The sequence below is a fragment of the Gorilla gorilla genome, chromosome 5, assembly GCF_029281585.2.
Source record: "Gorilla gorilla gorilla isolate KB3781 chromosome 5, NHGRI_mGorGor1-v2.1_pri, whole genome shotgun sequence".
NCBI classification, from domain to species: domain Eukaryota; kingdom Metazoa; phylum Chordata; class Mammalia; order Primates; family Hominidae; genus Gorilla; species Gorilla gorilla.
The window spans coordinates 85327332-85349464 of record NC_073229.2 but is presented as its reverse complement, the minus strand read 5'-3'; the positions used below and the strand labels follow the sequence as shown (position 1 = coordinate 85349464).

The following is a 22133-nucleotide window of genomic DNA, read 5'->3' as shown; positions in this document are numbered from 1 at the left end:
CTTCAATGGGTGCCTTGATTCCTAGTTGTAAAACTATATCCTAATACAAAGATAAGAGAAAGTTTACTTATCCTTTGAGTAAAGCCAATTAGCAAACACAGACAGCCTGTGTTCTCTCTCATTCCAGTTCTTAAGGCGCATATACACCATGGAATACTATGCAGCCATAAAAAATGATGAGTTCATGTCCTTTGTAGGGACATGGATGAAACTGGAAACCATCATTCTCAGTAAACTATCGCAAGAACAAAAAACCAAACACCGCATATTCTCACTCATAGGTGGGAATTGAACAATGAGATCACATGGACACAGGAAGGGGAATATCACCCTCTGGGGACCTTTGTGGGGTGGGGGGAGGGGGGAGGGATAGCATTGGGAGATAGGAGATATACCTAATGCTAGATGACGAGTTAGTGGGTGCAGCGCACCAGCATGGCACATGTATACATATGTAACTAACCTGCACAATGTGCACATGTACCCTAAAACTTAAAGTATAATAAAAAAAAAAAAAGAAAAAAGAAAGAAAAAAAAAAAACTCTCCCACCCTTTACTTTACAACTCCTTTATTACAAAGGAGTTGAGCTCAGACTGAGTCCTTACCTCTCCCTTACTGCAATAGCCTTGGGAAAAGTCATCCTTGCCTACTTAACTTAATCTGTGCAATGTTTGCACTGACACAGGCAAGTCACTGTCAACAACAAGAGTTTGAAAAATCAGAGCAAGACCAAGATAGAAGTGACCAGCCAAAGAAGGCAGGGTATGGCTGCAAATCCTAGGCGTGGCAGTTGACAAAGGTTTCCAAAGATTGAATAAATGCTCATGAGTCATAGTGTTGCCATATCTAGCAACTAAAATTACAGGATTCTTAAATTTAAATTTCAAATAAACAGCACTATTTTTAGTATATTTCATGCGATGTTTGAGACATACTAAAAACTTACTTAGGCTGGGCACAGTGGCTCACGCCTGTAATCCCAGCACTTTGGGAGGCTGAGGCAGGTGGATCACCTGAGGTCAGGAGTTAGAGAGCAGCCTGGCCAACATGGTGAAACCCCGTCTCTACTAAAAATACAAAAGTTAGCCAGGCATGGTGGCACATGACTGTAATCCCAGCTACTCAGGAGGCTGAGGCAGGAGAATCGCTTGAAGCTGGGAGGTGGAGGTTGCAGTGAGCCAAGATCGCACCACTGCACTCCAGCCTGGGCAACGAAGCAAGACTGTCGCAAAAAACAAACAAATAACAACAAAAAACTTATTTGTTATTTATCTGAAATTTGAATTTAACTGAGCATCCTGTATTTTATCTGGCATCCCTACCATGGAAGAAACAACCAGTTTTAAACATGTTCCCTTCCTAAAGAGCAAGATGCCTGGTTACAACAGTACAATTGCCATTTCTAACAGCTCTTCCTTACTGTGTGGTCTTTCCTTTCCACCCCACCTTACTTTCTCCCCATTCAAAGCTGGAATGGTCAGAAACAGCAGCTAACCTTAGGAGAGGTGATAAAAAGAAGAACAGAAACCAGGTTACTTCTGCCCCTCAAGGAAGACAGCAGGTGTCAGGCCACCCTACAGAGATAGGCTGGTGAAGGAGGATAGGAGAAATCATATCTCTGATGGAAGATTTAACAGTTACTAAATTTCTTAGACTGGATATTAGTTTCTCACTCACTGTATGACTTAGAGAGATGGTAAAAATAATCAGAAATACTAAATTTCTGTACAGTGACAGAGAAAATTCCCCCCATTGTGAGAAAGACAAAAAAGAAAGTTGGCTGGGCACAGTGGCTCACATCTGTAATTCCAGCACTTTGGGAGGCCGAGGTGGGCAGATTGCTTGAGCTCAGGAGTTTGAGACCATCCTGGGCAACATGGTGAAACCCTGTCTCTACTAAAAATACAAAAGTCAGCCAGGCGTGTTGGCACACACCTGTACTCCCAATTACTTCAGAGGCTGAGGCAGATGGATGACCTGAGCCTGAGAGTTTGAGGCTGAAGTGAGCCAAGATTGCTCCATTGCACTTCAGTTGTACTGATAAAATGAGACATTATCTCAAAAAAAAAAAAAAAGTTGCATTTTCTTTTTTTATTACCAAATGTTAAAGAAGTTACATTTTCAACATACCATGTGTTACACTTGTTCTATGTACCAATTATATTTTAATAGATATGAATATAGATCTATAACAATGAAATGTTTCAAATTTTATGTGCACCAAGATTTTGTGAGATTATTTAAAATACAAATAATTCTATAAGTCTAAAACTAATAACCTTGCATATTATAGTAATACTACTTATAAAATAACTAAGTATTATTGAAAAGCACTAAATATTAATGAACATTAATAAAACTCCTCTGTGTGACAGTTCTCTAACCTTTGTGTCACAGAATTTTTTTCACTTTATTGACATATAATTACATCAAATAAAATTTATCAATTTTAAGTGTGTAACTTGATGTTTGTAACCCAAAGGATAAATGCTTAAGGTGATGGATACTCCATTGACCCTGATATGATTATGATACACTGTATTCCTGTATCAAAATATCTCATGAAACCCATAAATATATATACCTACAATGTAAACACAAAAATTAAAAATTAACAAAAAATACAACCTTCACATCACAAAATATCACAAAAGAATCTGGTGAAACACTGATTTCAAAATGCAAGTACACAAATTTTTTTCAGACAATTTTAGAGTGTTTGTTATGTCTTAAAACCCATCCATGAACATCAAATTATAACTCTTATTCAGTCTTTTCCTCTGTACTGGTAGTTAATTATTTGAGGCAATAAATATAAATTTATTACACTTTATATCTAAAGTTCTTAAAATTGGACCTAATATTTTAAATATTAGTGTTACCTTTTCAAATGAATGCTAACTATAAATGCTAAGTTTTTATCTACTTGAGTAGCAATATAATGCTATCAGAACATATTAATACGATTTTCTTTTTTAGATGCAGGTTTATTTTTTCCATCTTTCAATGGGAATTCCTATTTAGAACTGCCCTTTTTGAAGTTTGTCCTGGAGAAGGAACATAACAGAACTGTTACCATCTACTTGACTATAAAAACAAACAGTTTAAATGGAACTATTCTTTACAGTGAGTATTAAATGTTTGACTTCTTGTATGTCATGTTTCTTTCTCAAACGTTGATCTATTGAATCAATGATTTATTCATTTAAATATTGTGAGAGAACTTTTCCAGACCAGTGCATGAAGCACTACCAAAGAGAAATTTTAGTTCTTTGTAGTTTCTCTAAAAGTTTCTTTAATTTATGAGTCATTCAATGGAACGTGACTTACAAACAGGATCTGAGCTGACAAGACAGAATTTAGCAAGCATATGAATTTGACAGCATATGGCTATAGCAGTAAAACAAATGCTGCAAATGTTTCAGAGCATACTTTTATGATATAAATCACTAAATATGAATTACATTCAATACTTGATAACTTGGGAAAAGGCATTCCAAAGCTGGGGTTCATCTGACAATCAAGTAAATTCCTACCACTCTTTTAGCAACATCTATTATCTTGATATAAGCTGTTTTTTTTAAGTAGTATTAACAGTATTTGCTTAAGGAAATGTCTTTACATCCAGAGTTCTCTGCATTATTATGCAATTTGCTCGTAAAGGTCTCTATAAGCAGAATGTATGGGCTTCTTTCCTCTGTGAATGAACATCACTAAGGTGTGTTACCAGCAGTATTCAAAATTTGACAATTGTTTTCTCTTTTGAAATAAATGCACAATCATTTTAACAATTCCTCATATTGGAGGTGTAATGTCTTTAGTACCTTAACAGATTATACCTTGGACAGTATGGCCACTTTCTGCCATCCCCATAAAGTTACCAATGACTTTCTTCACAGAATTAGAAAAAACTACTTTAAAGTTCATATGGAACCAAAAAAGAGCCCACATTGCCAAGTCAATCCTAAGCCAAAAGAACAAAGCTGGAGGCATTACTCTACCTGACTTCAAACTATACTACAAGGCTACAGTAACCAAAACAGCATGGTACTGGTAACAAAACAGAGATATAGACCAATGGAACAGAAGAGAGCCCTCAGAAATAAAGCCGCATATCTACAACTATCTGATCTTTGACAAACCTGACAAAAACAAGAAATGGGGAAATGATTCCCTATTTAACAAATCATGCTGGGAAAACTGGCTAGCCATATGTAGAAAGCTGAAACTGGATCCCTTCCTTACACCTTATACAAAAATTAACTCAAGATGAATTAAAGACTTAAATGTTAGACCTAAAACCATAAAAACCCTAGAAGAAAACCTAGGCAATACCATTCAGGACATAGGGATGGGCAAGGACTTCATGTCTAAAACACCAGAAGCAATGGCAACAAAAGCCAAAATTGACAAATGGGATCTAATTAAACTAAAGAGCTTCTGCACAGCAAAAGAAACTACCATCAGAGTGAACAGGCAACCTACAGAATGGGAGAAAATTTTTGCAACCTACTCATCTGACAAAGGGCTAATATCCAGAATCTACAAAGAACTCAAACAAATTTACAAGAAAAAAAACAAACAACCCCATCAACAAGTGGGCGAAGGATATGAACAGAGACTTCTCAAAAGAAGACATTTATGCAGCCAAAAGACACATGAAAAAATGCTCATCATCACTGGCCATCGGAGAAATGCAAATCAAAACCACAATGAGATACCATCTCACACCAGTTAGAATGGCAATCATTAAAAAGTGAGGAAACAACAGGTACTGGAGAGGATGTGGAGAATTTTTACACTGTTGGTGGGACTGTAAACTAGTTCAACCATTGTGGAAGACAGTGTGGTGATTCCTCAGGGATCTAGAACTGGAAATATCATTTGACCCAGCCATCCCATTACTGGGTAATACCCAAAGGATTATAAATCATGCTGCTATAAAGACATATGCACATGTATGTTTATTGTGGCACTATTCACAATAGCAAAGACTTGGAACCAACCCAAATGTCCAACAATGATAGACTGGATTAAGAAAATGTGGCACATATACACCATGGAATACTATGTAGCCATAAAAAATGATGAGTTCATGTCCTTTGTAGGGACATGGATGAAGCTGGAAACCATCCTTCTCAGCAAACTATCGCAAGGACAAAAAACCAAACATCGCATATTCTCACTGATAGGTGGGAATTGAACAATGAGAACACTTGGACACAGGAAGGGGAACATCACACACAGGGGCCTGTTGTGCTGTCAGGGGAGGGGGGAGCGATAGCATTAGGAGATATACCTAATGTAAATGACGAGTTAATAGGTGCAGCACACCAACATGGCACATGTATACATATGTAACAAACCTGCACGTTGTGCACATGTACCCTAGAACTTAAAGTATAATAAAATAATAAAAAAATTTAAAAAAAAAACAAAACAGATTATCCCCTTTGGGGCAACTTATTATTTCCCAAACGATTTGCTCCTCTACTTTGAAACAGTTTGCTAAATTGATTCATCATTCTACACTTTCTAAACAAAATACATAAAAGATTTTATTATTTGACTATGAGTAAAATGCCTAAAAGAAGCATTTAGGAAAGCCAGGCGAAGTTAGTTTTTAACATTAAATTAAAACAAAGAATTTATGTTATATTTTAGAAAGAAATCAACTTGCCAGGCTAGGCCAGTATCATTTATTCCCCATGAGCAGAGGCACCCATGTTTAAATGATAGCTTTAGAGAGTGTCTGACTGATTTGTGTTAAAAGAGAGAGAGAAGAAAATACAAAAGAAAAACTTGTTTTTTATACAAAATCTAAGTGCTGGTAGATGACCATGAAATTTGGAAGTAATAGTGCATTGCAGAGTAAACAAAAGAAAAACAGAACAAAAGACTCAAACATAATAATTGAAAGACAAAGAAAAGTGATTTTCTAGCTTTGCAATTTTTTAAGTTGTATAGAATTGGAAGGCATTTTCTTGGGGAAAATTTATTTCTACCAACTAAAAACAGTTCATAGTTAAAGCAGCACCCAACCACTGGGAATTCTCCTGCTCTGGGTTCACGCTCCTGGCTCATGTCCATACCAACACTTGGATGTGTTATCTTTGAAGGCCAGAGAAATACATGCCAAGCATATATACACTCCATTCAAGTTCGTACTTTAATCTAAATCCAATAAAAGTCAAGCTGATGATAGTGCCATAGGATCATTTCTGCCTTCCTTATTCAATGACCTACAAAAACAATCAAACTAGAAATTATTAGTAAGAAAATAATTCCACTGTAATGATTATCCATTTCTGCCCTTGTCTTATATAATTGTTGTTATAGTACTGGACACATCAAAGCTGTTTACTCTAGAGATTTTCAGAGCCCATGAAGGGAGAAAATATTTTTGTTTGTAAAGCATTCTTTCTGTTCATTTTTAAGGTGGTAATTTAATCCTACACTGTTGGGAATACCTCAGCAGAATGTTTCCTGGGTTGCTACTTTCTATCTTCTTAGAATCTGTCAACCTCATAAAAGCCTCACAACAGATGAGCACAAAGATTTTTGTAATTCAGTTAGATACTGGTAATTTAAAAGGTGTGTCCCTTAACTTAGGGGATAATTGTATTTACTTTGAAATCAGTATATTATGTGTAGGAGCAATTAAAAGTAGTGAGAAAATTAAAACAGATGTTTCACTTCAAATTTTAGGTGTTGATTTTGTTTGAGTTGCTTTGTGTTTAATTTTGCCATTTTTTAATTCCTAAATATTTCAGTTCAACTCAATTCCATTTCACAAACATTTTTTGAACATTGTATTTTATATCAAATCAAATATTTAAGAGACAAGGATAGAGAACTATCAGGCTGATAAACCACTGTCAGCTTTGAATTATATTCCTGGTTCAAAACTGCACATTTATTTTGTCTCAGTTTGCCTCACCAACTAATTGATGTTGAAAAGGAACAAAAGGAAGATAAAACTTGAATCCTTACGGGGTTACAGTAAAAATCCTTAGAAAGGATAGCTTAAAAAAGAACGCTCTGTGGGAGAGAGACAGCTCCGAGAGCAGCAGTCAAGATGAAAAGAAAGCTTTTTGAATCTGCCACTGAACCAATTCAGAATTCTGGAACCTAGTCAAAGGAGCTACTAATAGGTCACGAGAGAAGGGACGAGACCACACAAAATTCTTTAGGTGCACTTTCAGAAAATGAGCTCTATTACACAAGCAGTATCAATCAGGAGGCTTCGTCATGGGATATATTACCATGCAGTTGGATCCATTCTGTGCTGCTTCTTTGAAAAGAAATAAGCATGCCATGTGGAAGTATGTGATCTTTGAGAATTATGAGCAGACATCTGACCAAGTCCCAGGAGGCAAATTACATGAGCAACTCCAGTGGGAGGAGAGGATTCAGAAGCAATCTTTATATTACTTAATGTTTGTATTTAAAATAGGAAGCAAAAGAAGGACCAACCTTAGATAAGAGTAATTGACACGCTAGTGGAATTATTGGGGCCTCTTCATTTGCATTTATGGAAGACTAAAAGATTTCTGATACTCCTGGAGAAAACAAATTAAATCTAAAGAGTCATAACACCTGCCTTTCTCTATAAAATGATTTCCAGCAGAATATATAATATCTTCATTAGACACTTACCGTATTTCATTTCAATGATGTGGCAAGGCCAATGAAGTCCCACAGCATTCCCTGGCATCATATTAGATAGCATCTTTTTTCTTCTAAGGAAAAAGATTGCTCAGTTGTTTTAATCAGTTTTGTTGTGTGTACCATAAAATTCTTTGAATATCTTTATCCCTCCTTAATGGGTCCCAATAGAGCTAGCTCCAGACAGATATAGGAAAGAGTAAGTTGCAAACATGGATGGCTGAATTAATGCATTGTCATTCATGAGAAACTTCTATTCATTGTATTTCATCTTTTTATGACAGCAAAGACAAATTCAACAAATTCTGAGTGCCTAAAATGTGCATAGCTTTCTTTGGGCAATGTAAGGGGTACAAAGTTGAATAAGTGATGGTCTATATAGCCCTAGTTTCTCACCTTTTAGTAGATAGCTACATAATTCTTTGGGAAACCTGGTTGTGACATGTCTTAAATTAGAAGTATAAATTAAGAACTTGCACAGAGATTCATTTTACCAGGAGTCTGTGCTTACATCTCCTCACCAAATAGCAAACACCTCTGTATTAGCCTGTTTTTACACTACTAATAAAGACATACCCAAGACTGGGTAAATTATAAAGAAGAAGATGTTTAATGGACTCACAGTTCCACGTGGCTGGGGAGGCCTCACAATCATGGCAGAAGGCAAAAGACACATCTTACTTGACAGCAGGCAAGAGAGAGAATGACAGCCAAGCAAAAGGGGAAACTCCTTATAAAACCATCAGATCTCATGAGACTTATACCCTACCACCAGAACAGTATGAGGGAAAATGCCCCCATGATTCAGCTATCTCCCACCGGGTCCCTCCCAGAACACATGGGAATTATGGGATTTACAATTCAAGATGAAATTTGGGTAGGGACACAGCCAAACCATATTAACCTCTTAATCTGAAACTGTGTTTTGTAGTTCTCTATTCTCCCCACCCTCCTCAGAACCTCCTCTAGTGCCTTGTATAGCATAGGTACTTGGCTAGAATAGTTCTTAAGTTTTGTTTCTGAGTTATTCAACCTTGATAGTTGTGATAAAAAATAAGTAGGTATTGAATCTTTAGGAAATTATCCCATTGAACATTGTTACAATTTATTCCTCTGATAAATAGAAACAAACACAAATTTCAATGGTTTAGTCAAAATGTAGCTTGAAACAAAGATAATATTTTCACGCATTTACTTAAAAAATCAGGAATATAGCAGGAGTTGGCAAGTTTTTCTATAACCATCAGAAATAGATATTTGAAGTAGATATGTTTGCAAGCTGCACAGTTCAATTCTGCCATAGTAGCCTGAAAGCAGCCATGGACAATATGTAAATGAATGAGTGCGGCCATGTTTCAATTAAGATTTACAAAATCAGACAGTGTCGGAATTTGGTCCATGGGCCACATAGATTGCCAACCCTTGACCTAGAATTATGTGATTTATTAAACTTCGCCTAAAATAGAACAATTATATTCTACTTATACAGCTGAAATTTATGAAGAAATAAGTCAATGAGAGATACATATAACCTGCATAAAACAGTGCTTGGCAAATGGCAGGCCTGAAATAAGTGACTTATTCAGATAATGCTTTAACTCCTTTCCTCTTGTACCTTGTCTAGGGAATTAAGGTCTTAAGATGCAAGATTTTTGTCTAAGAGGCGTTACGAATGTTATATCCATTTAACAGCCATGTTCATCCTAGCAACAAATAGACTAAAAATCGTGGCATCAAAAATGGGAGAGTAGGAAAACAGACAATTGGTGAAATTTGGAGTTTTCATTTTTATTCATTTCACCCAAATGAAGAAGACCCATTTCCTCTAAGAGTTGTGTATTACTAGTGTTTTTTACTGGTTAAGCACAATTAGCAGACTAGAAAAAATTAAAATAGGCTATCTATAAATTTCAGAAATTGGCCTGAAGCCAATCTCCAATAGCATGTAAACATGGGTGTAATCATTAGTTATGTACCAGGCTGCTGCCATGATCCTTCAGTTCTCCCCAGAGCTTCTCCGTCTGCCATCTTCCCACTGACAAACTAGCTTACCCTAACACTGGTTATTATCAGCCCATGTCATCATTGTTGCTGTAAGCTATCTTAAAATCATGAGCAACTGCTGCTGAGGTTGCTACTGGAATTACTGCTGTATACAAATCCAAACCTTTAGGGGGAACCAGGAAAGAGGAATTCTAAAACTACAGAAGAAACATCTGTGCTCCAACAGAGATCTCAATGCAAGATAACCAAACAGTCTTTATCATATGTCATGAAGCAGCACCAGGGATAAACAGATCATCTGACTGCTCCCACAGGTAGCCCTGATTGAAACGTCAGTAGATAACCAAGGATAGATTTGAACCCAAGTCAGTGTGAGCTATTGTGCAATACAGGGTACATCTATTCATCTTTCTGTATCTTAGTTTGACTACAAGTGATGCAGGTATGTTTATATTATCAAACTTCACAAGGTTTGAAATGTATATCTATGTAAGTGTTTTGAAAGATACAAAACACCATAAAAAATGTGAGGTATTTTTCTGTTAAGGTAGATGATAGAAATCAAGGTAACTTTATGGAAATTTCCAGATTTAATAATCTAGGTACCTGATTTAATAGTGCTTTATCTGCACTTATAACTATTAATTCCATAAGGAATGATGTTAGATTTTATTTAATTCAAACCGATAACCAATGAACCTCTTTTGAATATTTATAAATGATCTCAATTCAAATTGTTGATATTGGGAGCATTATTACAATAGCTCAATTAGAGAAGAATACCCATGTTTAATGGGAGTGGTACCATATAAACAATGAATATCTTCAATATTTCAATAAAGTGATAAAGTATCCATGTTTAGCAAATTCCAGATCTACAATTCAACTAATATCTAAGCAAACTAAAATTGTAAAATAGGTGACTAGAATATCATTGTTTCTCCATGTGATATTTATTTCATTATTTATTTTTATAAGACTAATTATATATACATATATATTTTCATATATCAGATTCAAACTTCTTAGAATTATCTCTCTAAAAACCATGAGATTTAGATACTGGAATCTATGTTTTGAGAGGAATACTATTATTCATTGTTCTAAGCAGCACTTTTATGCTTAACAAATCTTAAATTAGCAGACAATCTTATTAGGATAAACAAAATTTGAGAACTAGAGATTTTATGAAGTTTTGAAATGTAGTCTGGATAAAACATTCAGAAAAAAAATCAATAAATGATTCATTTTAAAACTTACTACAAAGCCTAAAAGCATAAAGAACTATTACCGCATTACTTCTGCACCAACTTAATATTTCAAGAAAAGGATAGGTTCATACTTCTCTAATGGATCATCAAGCATCTTTTCAGTGAAAGAACAGAATGACTTTCTTTCAACGGCTTAATGGTAAACTCTTCTAGAGCTTTCAGGTCCTGCCTGAAGGTAGCACAAATTAGAACATTATGGGGAAAATGTTCCAGACACTGCCTTTAACATTTGCCCTATATATATTTGCAAACATATATATACACAAACACATATGTTTAGAAAGATTCACATTTGCTTGATGTCTACATTCAATGAGCAATGTTGAACTAAATTTAATATGACATATGGATTACTCAATCCATAAGGTTTAATGTAAAAATACACACATTTATCTAAGAATAGTCATTACTTAGAATTTTCTTCAGTAGTTGTATTTTAAAAATTCAAGTTTCTTTCTCTTTTCCTAATTGCCACTAATTTTTCCATTCTACAGTCAAATAATTTTTACCATAATTGTGTTTGAAAATTATCTTTAATACTGTTTGGAAAAACCAGAGTTCCTCCTGAATGTGTTTATTCATAGCTTTTCTCTACTTATAGAATCCTAGGGTTACATGATACAAAGTCAATTGATTTGAGGGTGAAAAAAGTCAATCAAATGATATGTCTTTTCTTCCCTAAGGTGATTAATTTGCTATAGAATCATGGAAACACATCAGTAGCGTCAGATCCTCTACTTTCCCACCTACCATCATATGATATTTGCAAAACACTTTGACCTTTGTAAAAGATATTATATAAAAATGCGAATTGTTGTTAATGGAATAAATCAATATGATAAATTAAAACCTGTTAATATATAGCAGATTGTGAAGAGAACTAAGCTTCATTGTTCATTTTTGTTCCCATTACCTTTATTAAAGCAGTCTTATTTTATACTGTACAATAAAGCAGCTACAGTCCATAATGGGATGTTGGCATACTTGAATAAGACTATTCATCATCTCTGTCATTGATGTTAGTGGCTGAGCTTCCTTTAAAAATAACTCATTCTTGCATAGTACTACATACATCTTGTTGAATGTGTAGAGTCAATCTTTAAAATTCAGTTTTTGAAGTTTTGAAAAACAAACCTTGTACATATGGCACAACAGCCTGACCTAAATGCTCAGCTGTTCTGTTCTACCCTACACTATATATCCTATTTTTAAGTCTTATCTCAAAAATATGAGTCTGAAATGGTAACATAAAGCAGTTTATGAAAAATATAAAGAAATAGAAAGCTTCTGAGTAGAAACGATAGAATGGAGCAGGATAACAGACTGTCCTTTAGTGCATTAACACCCTCCCCACTCACAAAATGATGGGAGTGGAGAAGAAGTCAACAATTCAAGAAAGAAGAACCGCCTTATGCCATTTTATAATATAACCTTTTACAGATCCAAGGAGAAAAACACACAAGTGCTGGTGCAGTTTTGTGTTTCTAAATATGCTCCAACTCCCAACCACCACCTCACCTCCACTCCAGAAAAAAAGAAGTCAAGAATACAAAAAAATCTTAATTATACTCTCAAATTCAGATAAAAGCAGCCTGATCAGCTGAATAGGAAGCCATGGGAAAAATAAGAAAAAATACTAAAGAGTAGAATCCGAAAAAAAAAAAAAACAACCTGCTAATGGATCTCAGAAGACGCAGAAAAGATAAAGTTGTATTGCCCTATGCCATGCAGTGGGCTAATTTGCTCATTGTACAGTAGAAGTCCTCAGAAGTGGTAAACCCAGATGGGTTAAGTGGATCCTAAAATAGGACATTTAGAAGGATCTCAAATGAGTGATTTTCAACCATATGCCTTTTGTTATTCTAAATTATTAAATCTTTAATGCTGTTGTTTTATCTGTTTCCTTACTTCTGCAATATTGACAATCTATTTTTATTATTATGTATTACTTTGTGTTGCTCTCATACTGAATTTATATTCTCAAGAAGTTCTATAGCTTGAAGCACAGCACTAATGGGAAACGTACTTCTGTGCCTTGGATTTTTTATGTCCCCCCTGTTCTATCTGTTTCTTCAACCATGTTTTGAATTCTTCCTTCCTTCCCCAACTTGGTCATCCTCAGTGTGGGCATCTTTGTCCAGTGCGAGAGTAAAATGTTCCCTAGTATCAGGGACCCCATTTGCACTGTTCTTATGCAAATTTTCCTCAGAGTTGGTTTTGGTTTTATTTGTTTGGATATGATACAAATCATTCCTCCTTATATGTGTTGTAACATCAAAAACTAGAATTAGCTGATTTTTTTTGTTAAAGAATAATTTTTAAAAGGGTATATAAAAACACATGTCATTTAGCATCAGGAGATATACCTAATTAGGAGATATACCTATTAGGAGATATACCTAATGCTAAATGACATGTGTTTTTATATACCCTTTTAAAAATTATTCTTTAACAAAGAAAAATCAGCTAAAACTTAAAGTATAATAATAAAAAACATGTCAAAGATTTTATTTACTTATTAATTTATGTAGTAACTGGTGAGATATTATAACAAGTTCAAGAAACAATTCAAGGGGCACAAACATGTATAAAGAATAAGGAATTCTGAAGTAAATTTACAAGTGGATAAAAAATAGTCTCCCCATGGGGTAATAATCAAGTTCATTTCATCAGAAAATTAATATGCATTAGTATAGTCAGGAATCATGTGAATTATTATTAGTTTTCTGCAACTTACAGTATTGGGAAATAGCTCAGAGACAAAGAAAGGTTCAGAGAACCCGGATGAGTAAGCTAAATATTAAATTATTTTCTCATTTCAAAGTCTTTCATGATTTTTCCAGACACCTTTCTCTGAACCATTCTTTGAGACCTGACTGTTGCTTTTAATCCACTCATCTAGAACCTGAGGTAGGGGGAACAGATAATCCAGGTTTCTACATAGTCTTGCTGAATTGTTAAAGAAACACTTATTCATGTTGAGCAGTAAGTCTAGTTTCATTCTGGTTTCTGGTTTTTCCTTTAAAGTGGAGGTAAGCTCTCACACAGGGATACTCCGAGTGTATCCATAGACTCCTGAGGGATCCACAGGAGTTTCAAGTGTCCAGAAGGTCAAAATCACTGTGTTGACATTTTCACTCATGGTGTAAAAGTCATAATGAATAAAATTATTAACACCTTAATATTAAGGCAGCAGCACCAAATCGTACTAGCAGTCATTGTATTCTTTTCCACTGTCCACTCAAAACAAAAATGGACACTTAAAAAAAGTCCTTAGAGATGCAATAAAATTCAATAATCTTATTAAATCTCAACACTTGGGTATACAAGTTTTAATATTCTGTGTGTAACATTGGAAGTACACATTAAGAAAGTTGACTACATATTAAAGTATAATAGTTGCCTTGAGACAAGTTGCCAGTTTAACTAGACACTATGAAAACAACTGAAAAAATGACTAGCAGATAATGTATGGTTATTCAGACATGACTATTTGGCAGCTATTTTCTGAAAAAGTAATAAAGTAAGGCTGTTACCTCAAGGAAAACAGCTAATAGTATTTTTGCCAATGATAAAACTCAAACTGTCTAAGAAAAATTAGAATTTTGGAAAAATCTACATTCCCCATAACGAACTTGAGAGCTTTCTAACATTTTCTGATTATCTTAGTGGTAATATTAATGAATTTGATATCTTATTATATAATAAATGTGTCATATCTGAAAACTCTGCATAACTCTGAACCAATATTTTTCAAATGATCAATTAGTGATGTTATAAAATTATGAATGAGTAAAACATCCATTCAAAGTGCAAGGAAGACCAATAACATTTTAATGTAACAAGGACGTGAAGTTCATTAATACACTTTTAGATTCCACACTGCAACTAAACTTTAAGGAACTGTCATTTGTCCAGTTTGTATGTATTTGAAAAAGTTATTAAAATGTTCCTCCTCTTCCCATAACATTTTGTGTGAGGCTGAACTTCCTATACTTTGGCCAAAGAAACAATTCAAAACAGATTGAACACAGAAGTAGATATAATAATCCAGCTGTCTCCTATTAAGTTTCAAAATAAAGATATTTGTAAAAGTATAGAATAATTCTCTTGCTGTTTCTTATTTGAAAAAATATAATTACTTTTCACAAAATATGTTATTTAGGTTAACATGTAATGAGATTTTTAAATTAATAAACATTTGAAAATTTTCATGGTTTTAAATGGTAATTCAGTAAATCAAAAGATGCGAAACATGTAAACAAAAGCTCTTTAGAGTTTTCACTAGATTTTAAGTGTGTTAAGGGGTCCTTAGATCAAAGAGTTTGAGAACTACTCATTTCATATAATTTTCTTTTTTAAATACTTTATAGTATGATCCTGCTCTTATTTTAAGAAATTCTACCTATCTATCCATATATCAATCTTTGTGTCTACAGATGTTCACTGAATATTAATGCTGGCCATTTCTGAAGGTTGTAATTTTGGAGAGATTTAAGACAGTTTTATTGGTCCATTTTTCTATTGCTTGAGCACAAAAACAATGTCATTATCATAAAATACATATACTGATAAATGTATATCACATGTATATATACTGATATGTATATACATACATATACTGATAAAAACAATAGAAGAAAAGTAGGGAATGGAAAAACTCAAAAATGGTAAAATATATATACATTCCACAAATAAATATCTGAAAATTCAATATTTACATCATAAGAATTATTTACTTTGATGATTTTGGATCAATTAAAAATCAAAATGGAAAATGAAAAAATGATCCCTGCATTATTTTATATTGCTGCTATACCAAGTTACCATTAAAACAATAGAAATTTATTCTTTTACAGTTCTGGAGGTCAGAAGTCTGAAATGAGTCTTATGGGGCTAAAGTCAGGCTGTCAGCAGGACTGGTTCCCTCTGGAAGCTCCAGAGAATCCATTCCTTGCCTCTTCCAGCTTCTGGTGGCTGTCAGCATTCTGTGGCTTGTGGCTGCATCACTCCAGTCTCTGTTTCTGTAGTCACATGGCCTTCTCCTCATCTGCCATCAAGTCTCCCTCTTCCTCCCTTTTACAAAGACACTTGTGTCTATGTTTAAGGCCCACCGAGATAATATAGGATAATCTCTCCTTTTCAAGCTCCTTAATTCAATCACATCTGCAAAGTCTCTTTGGCAATATCAAATAACACTCACCGGTTCCACCAATTAGTACATGGGTGTCTTTGAGTGTCATAATTCAGCTTATCACAACTCCACAGTACTTACACAGAAAAATTAATTCTAGGTAGAGTGTAGAACTTAAGTAAAGCTTACAGAAGGTAACATAGAATAAATTCATGACTTTGGGGAAGGCAAATAATTCTTTTTATGTATATATTTATTATACTTTAAGTTCTAGGGTACATGTGCACAAAGTGCAGGTTTGTTACACATGTTTACATGTGCGATGGTGTGCTGCACCCATTAACTCGTCATTTACATTAGGTATATCTCCTAATGCTATCCCTCCCCCGTCCCCCCACCCCACAACATTTAAACATGACATGAAAGGACTAATCATAACTCTGAAGGAAACAATACATAAATTGATTTACACTAAAATTAAGAATTTACATTCATCAAAACTCACCCTTGAGATTGGCAAGTCAATATACAGAACTGAAGAAGATATTTACAATCAATGTAGTTGACAAAGAGCTTGTATTCAATAAGAAAAAAGAAACAACTAAATATAAATATGAGCAAGAAACACAAAGTGACATTTCACAACAGAGTATATCAAAATAGTCAGTAAACATGAGAATATGTTCAACTTCACCAATATCAAGAAAGTAAAATTAAAGCTATAATAATCAGAATAGGTAAAATCTACAAAGTGACCATACCAAATGATAAGGCTATGGATCAGCTGGAACTCTTGTACGCTGCTGGTAAAGTGTTAAATATAAACAATTATTTTGGAAAACTGGCAATAGCTACTAAAGTTAATCATATTTATACTTTCTGACAGAGCTATTCAACTCCTAGATATATATACAACAGAAATGTATGCAATTTAACTGAAAGACATATATAAAATGCTCATAGCAGCACTTTTCACAGTAACGAAAACCTAGGGGGAAAATGTCTATCTACACTAGAAACAGTAATTGAGTTTTAAATATTAATTTAATGGAATATTACAAAACAATGATAATGAATTAACTGTGGCATAATCCATCTCTCAAACATAACATTGAGCCGAAACAAAAGCAGTAGTCCCTCATTATTTGCAAGGGATACATTCCAAGATCCACCTGAAACTGTGGATAGTACTGAACCCTATCAATATTATGATTTTTTCCTGTACATCCATGCCAATGATAAAGTTTAAGTTGTAAATTAGTAACAGTAGGACATTAATACCAACACATAATAAGATAGCATGATTATAACTATATCCTGTAATAAAAATTATGTGAATATGGTCTCTCAAGATATTTTATTGTACTGTAATTACCTGTTTTGGGACTGTCATAAAGGGAGGACTACAGTAGACTTAAGGAATCCATACAATATGATTCCACTAATAGGAAGATTAAAATCAAGTAAAACTAACTATAGCTGTTAAACATCAAGATAGTGGTTACTTTTGATGAAGAGTAGAAAAGAGTAGTGATTAGTAGGACTTCTGACAATGCAGATGATGGTCCTTTTCCTTAATTTGGGTGATGTTTAGGTGAGCGGGTTCACTTTGTGATTACTTACTGAGCTTTATGCTTATAATTTCTGCGATTTTCTGTATAAGTTATACTTCAATTAGGAAAGTTAAAAAGAGAGATCCATGGGCTTCCAGGGACAGATGTCCAAATTTTAAGTAAAAAGAGAAAGATGAATGAAGCCATTTATGAATTTATGAATAAAGTATGATCTCATTTTTAAAAATAAAATTGGGATATGTAAATATTTGTATGTGGGGAGATAGGTGGTAGAAAAGAACATTTCAAAGTGGGGATGAAGAAAGATTGGGGAAAAGAAATATTTATCTCTTTTCTTTATATATTTCTCTATTATTTTGATAGAAGATGCATATTGCTTTGTAATTAAAATACAAATAAACATAAGCAATTAGAAATCAAAAATAAAATTTAAACATTAGATTCAATAATAATACAAGTTACTAAAAACTCAACATGGCACTTTTCATTTATTATTTTATTTAATTATCACAGGAGTTCTAATACTCACAGTAGTTACTCTCACTACCCCATTTTAACATATGGGGAAACAGGTTTAAAATAGTTAAGGAAATCCAGCTACTAGGTAACAGAATCAAAAGTTAAAATTAATGTCAAGTTAATGCTGTTAATACCATGCTATCCTCAGCCTGTGGACAATAATGTACATTTCTAATATGGTACTTATTACACTGAATAATTATCTAATAGCACTCCTACCAACCCCCTAAATCATTAGTCTTTGATGGCAAAGATTGTGTTTAATTATTGTTAACCAATAAAATATAAATCTACAATAATTACTAATAGATTGTTTTTTTCTTAAAGGTAATGGGAATAATTTTGGAAAGCAGTTTCTTCATTTATTTCTTGTGGAAGGAAGGCCATCAGTTAAATATGGATGTGGAAATTCTCAAAATATTTTGACTGTTTCTGCTAATTACAGCATTAACACAAATGCATTCACCCCTATCACAATACGGTAAGTACTGTACTCCACGGTAGTTCTTTCGTGCTGAAATTTTGTTTGTTCGTTTGTTTTGAGATGGAGTCTTGCTCTGTCACCCAGTCTGGAGTGCAGTGGTGTGATCTCAGCTCACTACAACCTCCGCCTCCCGGGTTCAAGCGATTCTCCTGCCTCAACCTCCCCAAGTAGTTGGGACTACAGGTGTGCACCACCACGCCTGGCTAGTTTTTTGTTGTTGTTGTTTGTTTGTTTTAGTACAGATGGGGTTTCACCATGCCGGCCAGGCTGGTCTCAAACTCCTGACCTCATGATTCATCCTCCTAGGCCTACCAAAGTCTTGGGATTACAGGCATGAGCCACCGTGCCCGGCCTGAACTCTATTTTTTAAATGTTATTTGTGTGTGTAACAGCCACCCAAAAATGAAAATTTTAAAAGTTCATCTGAAAATTGTTTTGTTGTTTACTTTTTTATTTTTGCTTTTGTTTTACTTATTTTTATAATTTGGTGGAATAAACTACAAATTGAACTAAGCTATAATTTAATACCATCCTATGGGAATCAAATTGCACACAGAGTAAATCAATTTTATTTGAAAATATTATGGTGCAAGCAAATAAATTAAAGCATCAAGTTGTTCAGTTAAAACTAACATCCAGTTTTATTGTTCAACAAAATATCTATGGAGTACAGCTGCTAGGAATTGGTTAGTGGGAGCCATTGACTGCACAAAAAAAGATAACTCAGTAGAAAAGAAAAACCAAAACCAACAGAATGTTAAACGGAAATGTCTTTCTGGATTATATAAATTTTTGGAAATCAGTCTTTGAATTCATTTATGCTTCAAAATTATAAAACATCAGAAAAGAGAAATTGCTAAATGATGGTCACATCTCAGGGGCATTACTAAACAAAATTTACATGCAGCAACTAAGAATTCAAAATTTTTCATCAGTATAGCTCCAATTTTTCATATAGTAATAATGGTCTCCAAAGTTACTCTATGTCATTGAAAAATATTCTGTGACTGAGTTCATCTTTAAAATGACAATTAGATAAGTTAGTCTGATCAGCAGGAATCTTGGCTAACCTATGAAGTTTATATAAATCAAATAAACTTTCTCTGAAACTGCATCAGTCTGAAAATCACATCAACAAAATGGACACCAATCTGAAAATGAAACTTCTTTCAGGCAGAGATGGTTTCTTACTCATTTTTAATGCACTTAACAGGGCATCTGACAAATAGGAGATACTCAGTAAATGTCTGAATGAATTAAGAAATGAGGGTGTCTGGGCTGGGCAATTCATTTGCTTATAACAAGAAGGCAATGAAATTACTCCAAGGTAATGAAATCATTATTTGTAAATTACGTATACCCTTTGCAACACTGAGTTCTATACAGACAAAACAAACTCCTTCAGAGCAACAGACAAATATTTCAACCATTTCTAAGTGTTTGCTGTTGATCACTAAAAAGAACCAGACAAGAAGCTAAATAACAGAAAACTGTTTAAAAGGCATTTCTATTAATAAGAACATCATTTTATACAATGTCAACAATTTATACAAACAATGGTACTTTCAGTTATACATGAAATAATTGCTATTTGGGGGTTAAATTCTTAGAGAAATGATTTTCTTCTTTACTTTTAAGTAATAACCTAATAGAGCAGTCCTCAAACCATTCAGATTCTGAGATAGCCTTAGGAAAAAAACAACCTATAAAATAAATATTGATGCTTCCAGTAAAACTGAAAAGGACTTTCCAAGTGTTTAGATTAATTTTATCAAACCTTAAGAAAGTAAAAAGGAGATATCCCTATGAATGTAAAAATGCAAATCTGCTCTGTGTTATAGGCAATAGCCTACAAGAGCTCAAAGTGACAGTAGGATGACCCTAGGACTATATATTACATATTATATATCATTAATTTAAAACTGTTGAGTGCTCATCTGCAAAGCATGCTCTCGATGTCTTCATATTTGCACCTCATTTTTCTGTTTCTCTGGTTTTATTCTATATTTAGTTTCATATATTCATTTAACAAATGTTTCTTACTCTACTTGTAGCACTATACTAAGCTACTAGAATTCAATGGTAAGCCAAAACAGAAAAAAACCTAATTCTTATGTGTATACGGTTTAGTGAGGGTGATTGACAAGTAGACACACTAATAAAGGAATAATTTGAGATGTGTTGTTAATGAAAGAAACATGATGCAGGAAGAATAACTTAAAAAAGTAACCTATCCTGTGCTAGAGAGACCAAAGAGCTTTAAAAATGAATAGAGATAAACTTGGTAAAAGAAAACACAGGCAGAGCAGTGGTTATGAGTTTCAGGCGAGGGAAGAGTATATGAAAAAACCATTTGGGAGGCGGCTGGATCACCTGAGCTCAGGAGTTCAAGACCAGTCTGGCCAACATGGTGAAACCCCATCTCTACTAAAAATACAAAAAAATTAGGCATGGTGGCACGTGCCTGTAATCCCAGCTACTCGGGAGGCTGAGGCGGGAGAATCCCCTTTGAACCCAGGAGGCAGAGGTTGCAGTGAGCCGAGATCCTGCCACTGCACTCCAGCCTGGGGAACAGAGCAAGACTCAAATCAATCAATCAATAAAACAAAACCCTATGCTAGAAAAAACCATGGCATATACAGATTCAGAGACCGCAAAGAACAGTGTGTTTTGAACAGAGAAGCAGAAGAGGGTGGCTTAGTAATGAAAAACGAAGTTTGAAAGGTAGACAGTTTGCAAATGCTGTCTGGCCTAGCAGCTATGTTAAGGAATAATTGAGGGAGCCAGTTAGAGGGTTACTGTATATCCAAGTAAGATATAATGGTGGCTTGGACTAAAGTGACATATTTATGACATAATTAGGAGCAAAATGACTCATTAAATACTAGGAGTGAAAATAGAGGTGTCAAAAACTAATACTCATTTCCTTATGTGCAATTGGATAGCAGATTTTATCATCCACAGAGATAATAATAAACAATGCAAGAAGAGCAGGTTAGATTTAGAAGATCGTGAGTTTAAGTTTAAGCATGCTGAAATTAAGGTGCCTTTGAAATACAAAGTGGAATTTTCCATTGAATATATGGAAGTAAAGGTCACAGAAGGGATCTGGTTGGAAAATATGAATTTATGAGTCATCACTGTGCAGACGATAATTGAAACCATGGGAAAGGATGAGAGTATATAGTAGAAAAAAATTGCCTAGAATGACTCTTGAGGAGCTAACATTTAATAACTGTATACTGAAAGATGAAATCATAAAAGAGTCTGACAAGGAGTAAGTAGGAAGTAACAGCCAAAAAAGGAGTAGAGTGTCATGGAAGGCAATGGCAAAGTTTATCGAATGCTCCAGTCCACTGGACTGTCCACATGATTCCATGACCTGAAGACTTCAGTGTAGCAGGATAGAGGAAGAAGCCCGATTAGAGAAAAATCAAGGTAATATGTATATACAACTCTTTGAAGTTTTAATGTGGAA

General features: G+C 34.3%; 1 protein-coding gene across 1 annotated transcript in view; it reads left to right on the top strand.

The window, feature by feature from the left end:
• The window catches only part of LOC129534464 (protein eyes shut homolog), a 512806-nt gene that overhangs the window by 355866 nt on the left and 134807 nt on the right, over positions 1 to 22133 (top strand). The window contains exons 6-7 of the mRNA XM_055391596.1: positions 2981 to 3127; positions 18499 to 18652. Coding sequence (XP_055247571.1) covers positions 2981 to 3127; positions 18499 to 18652 — 301 coding nt within the window. The remainder of the gene's footprint in view (positions 1 to 2980; positions 3128 to 18498; positions 18653 to 22133) is intronic.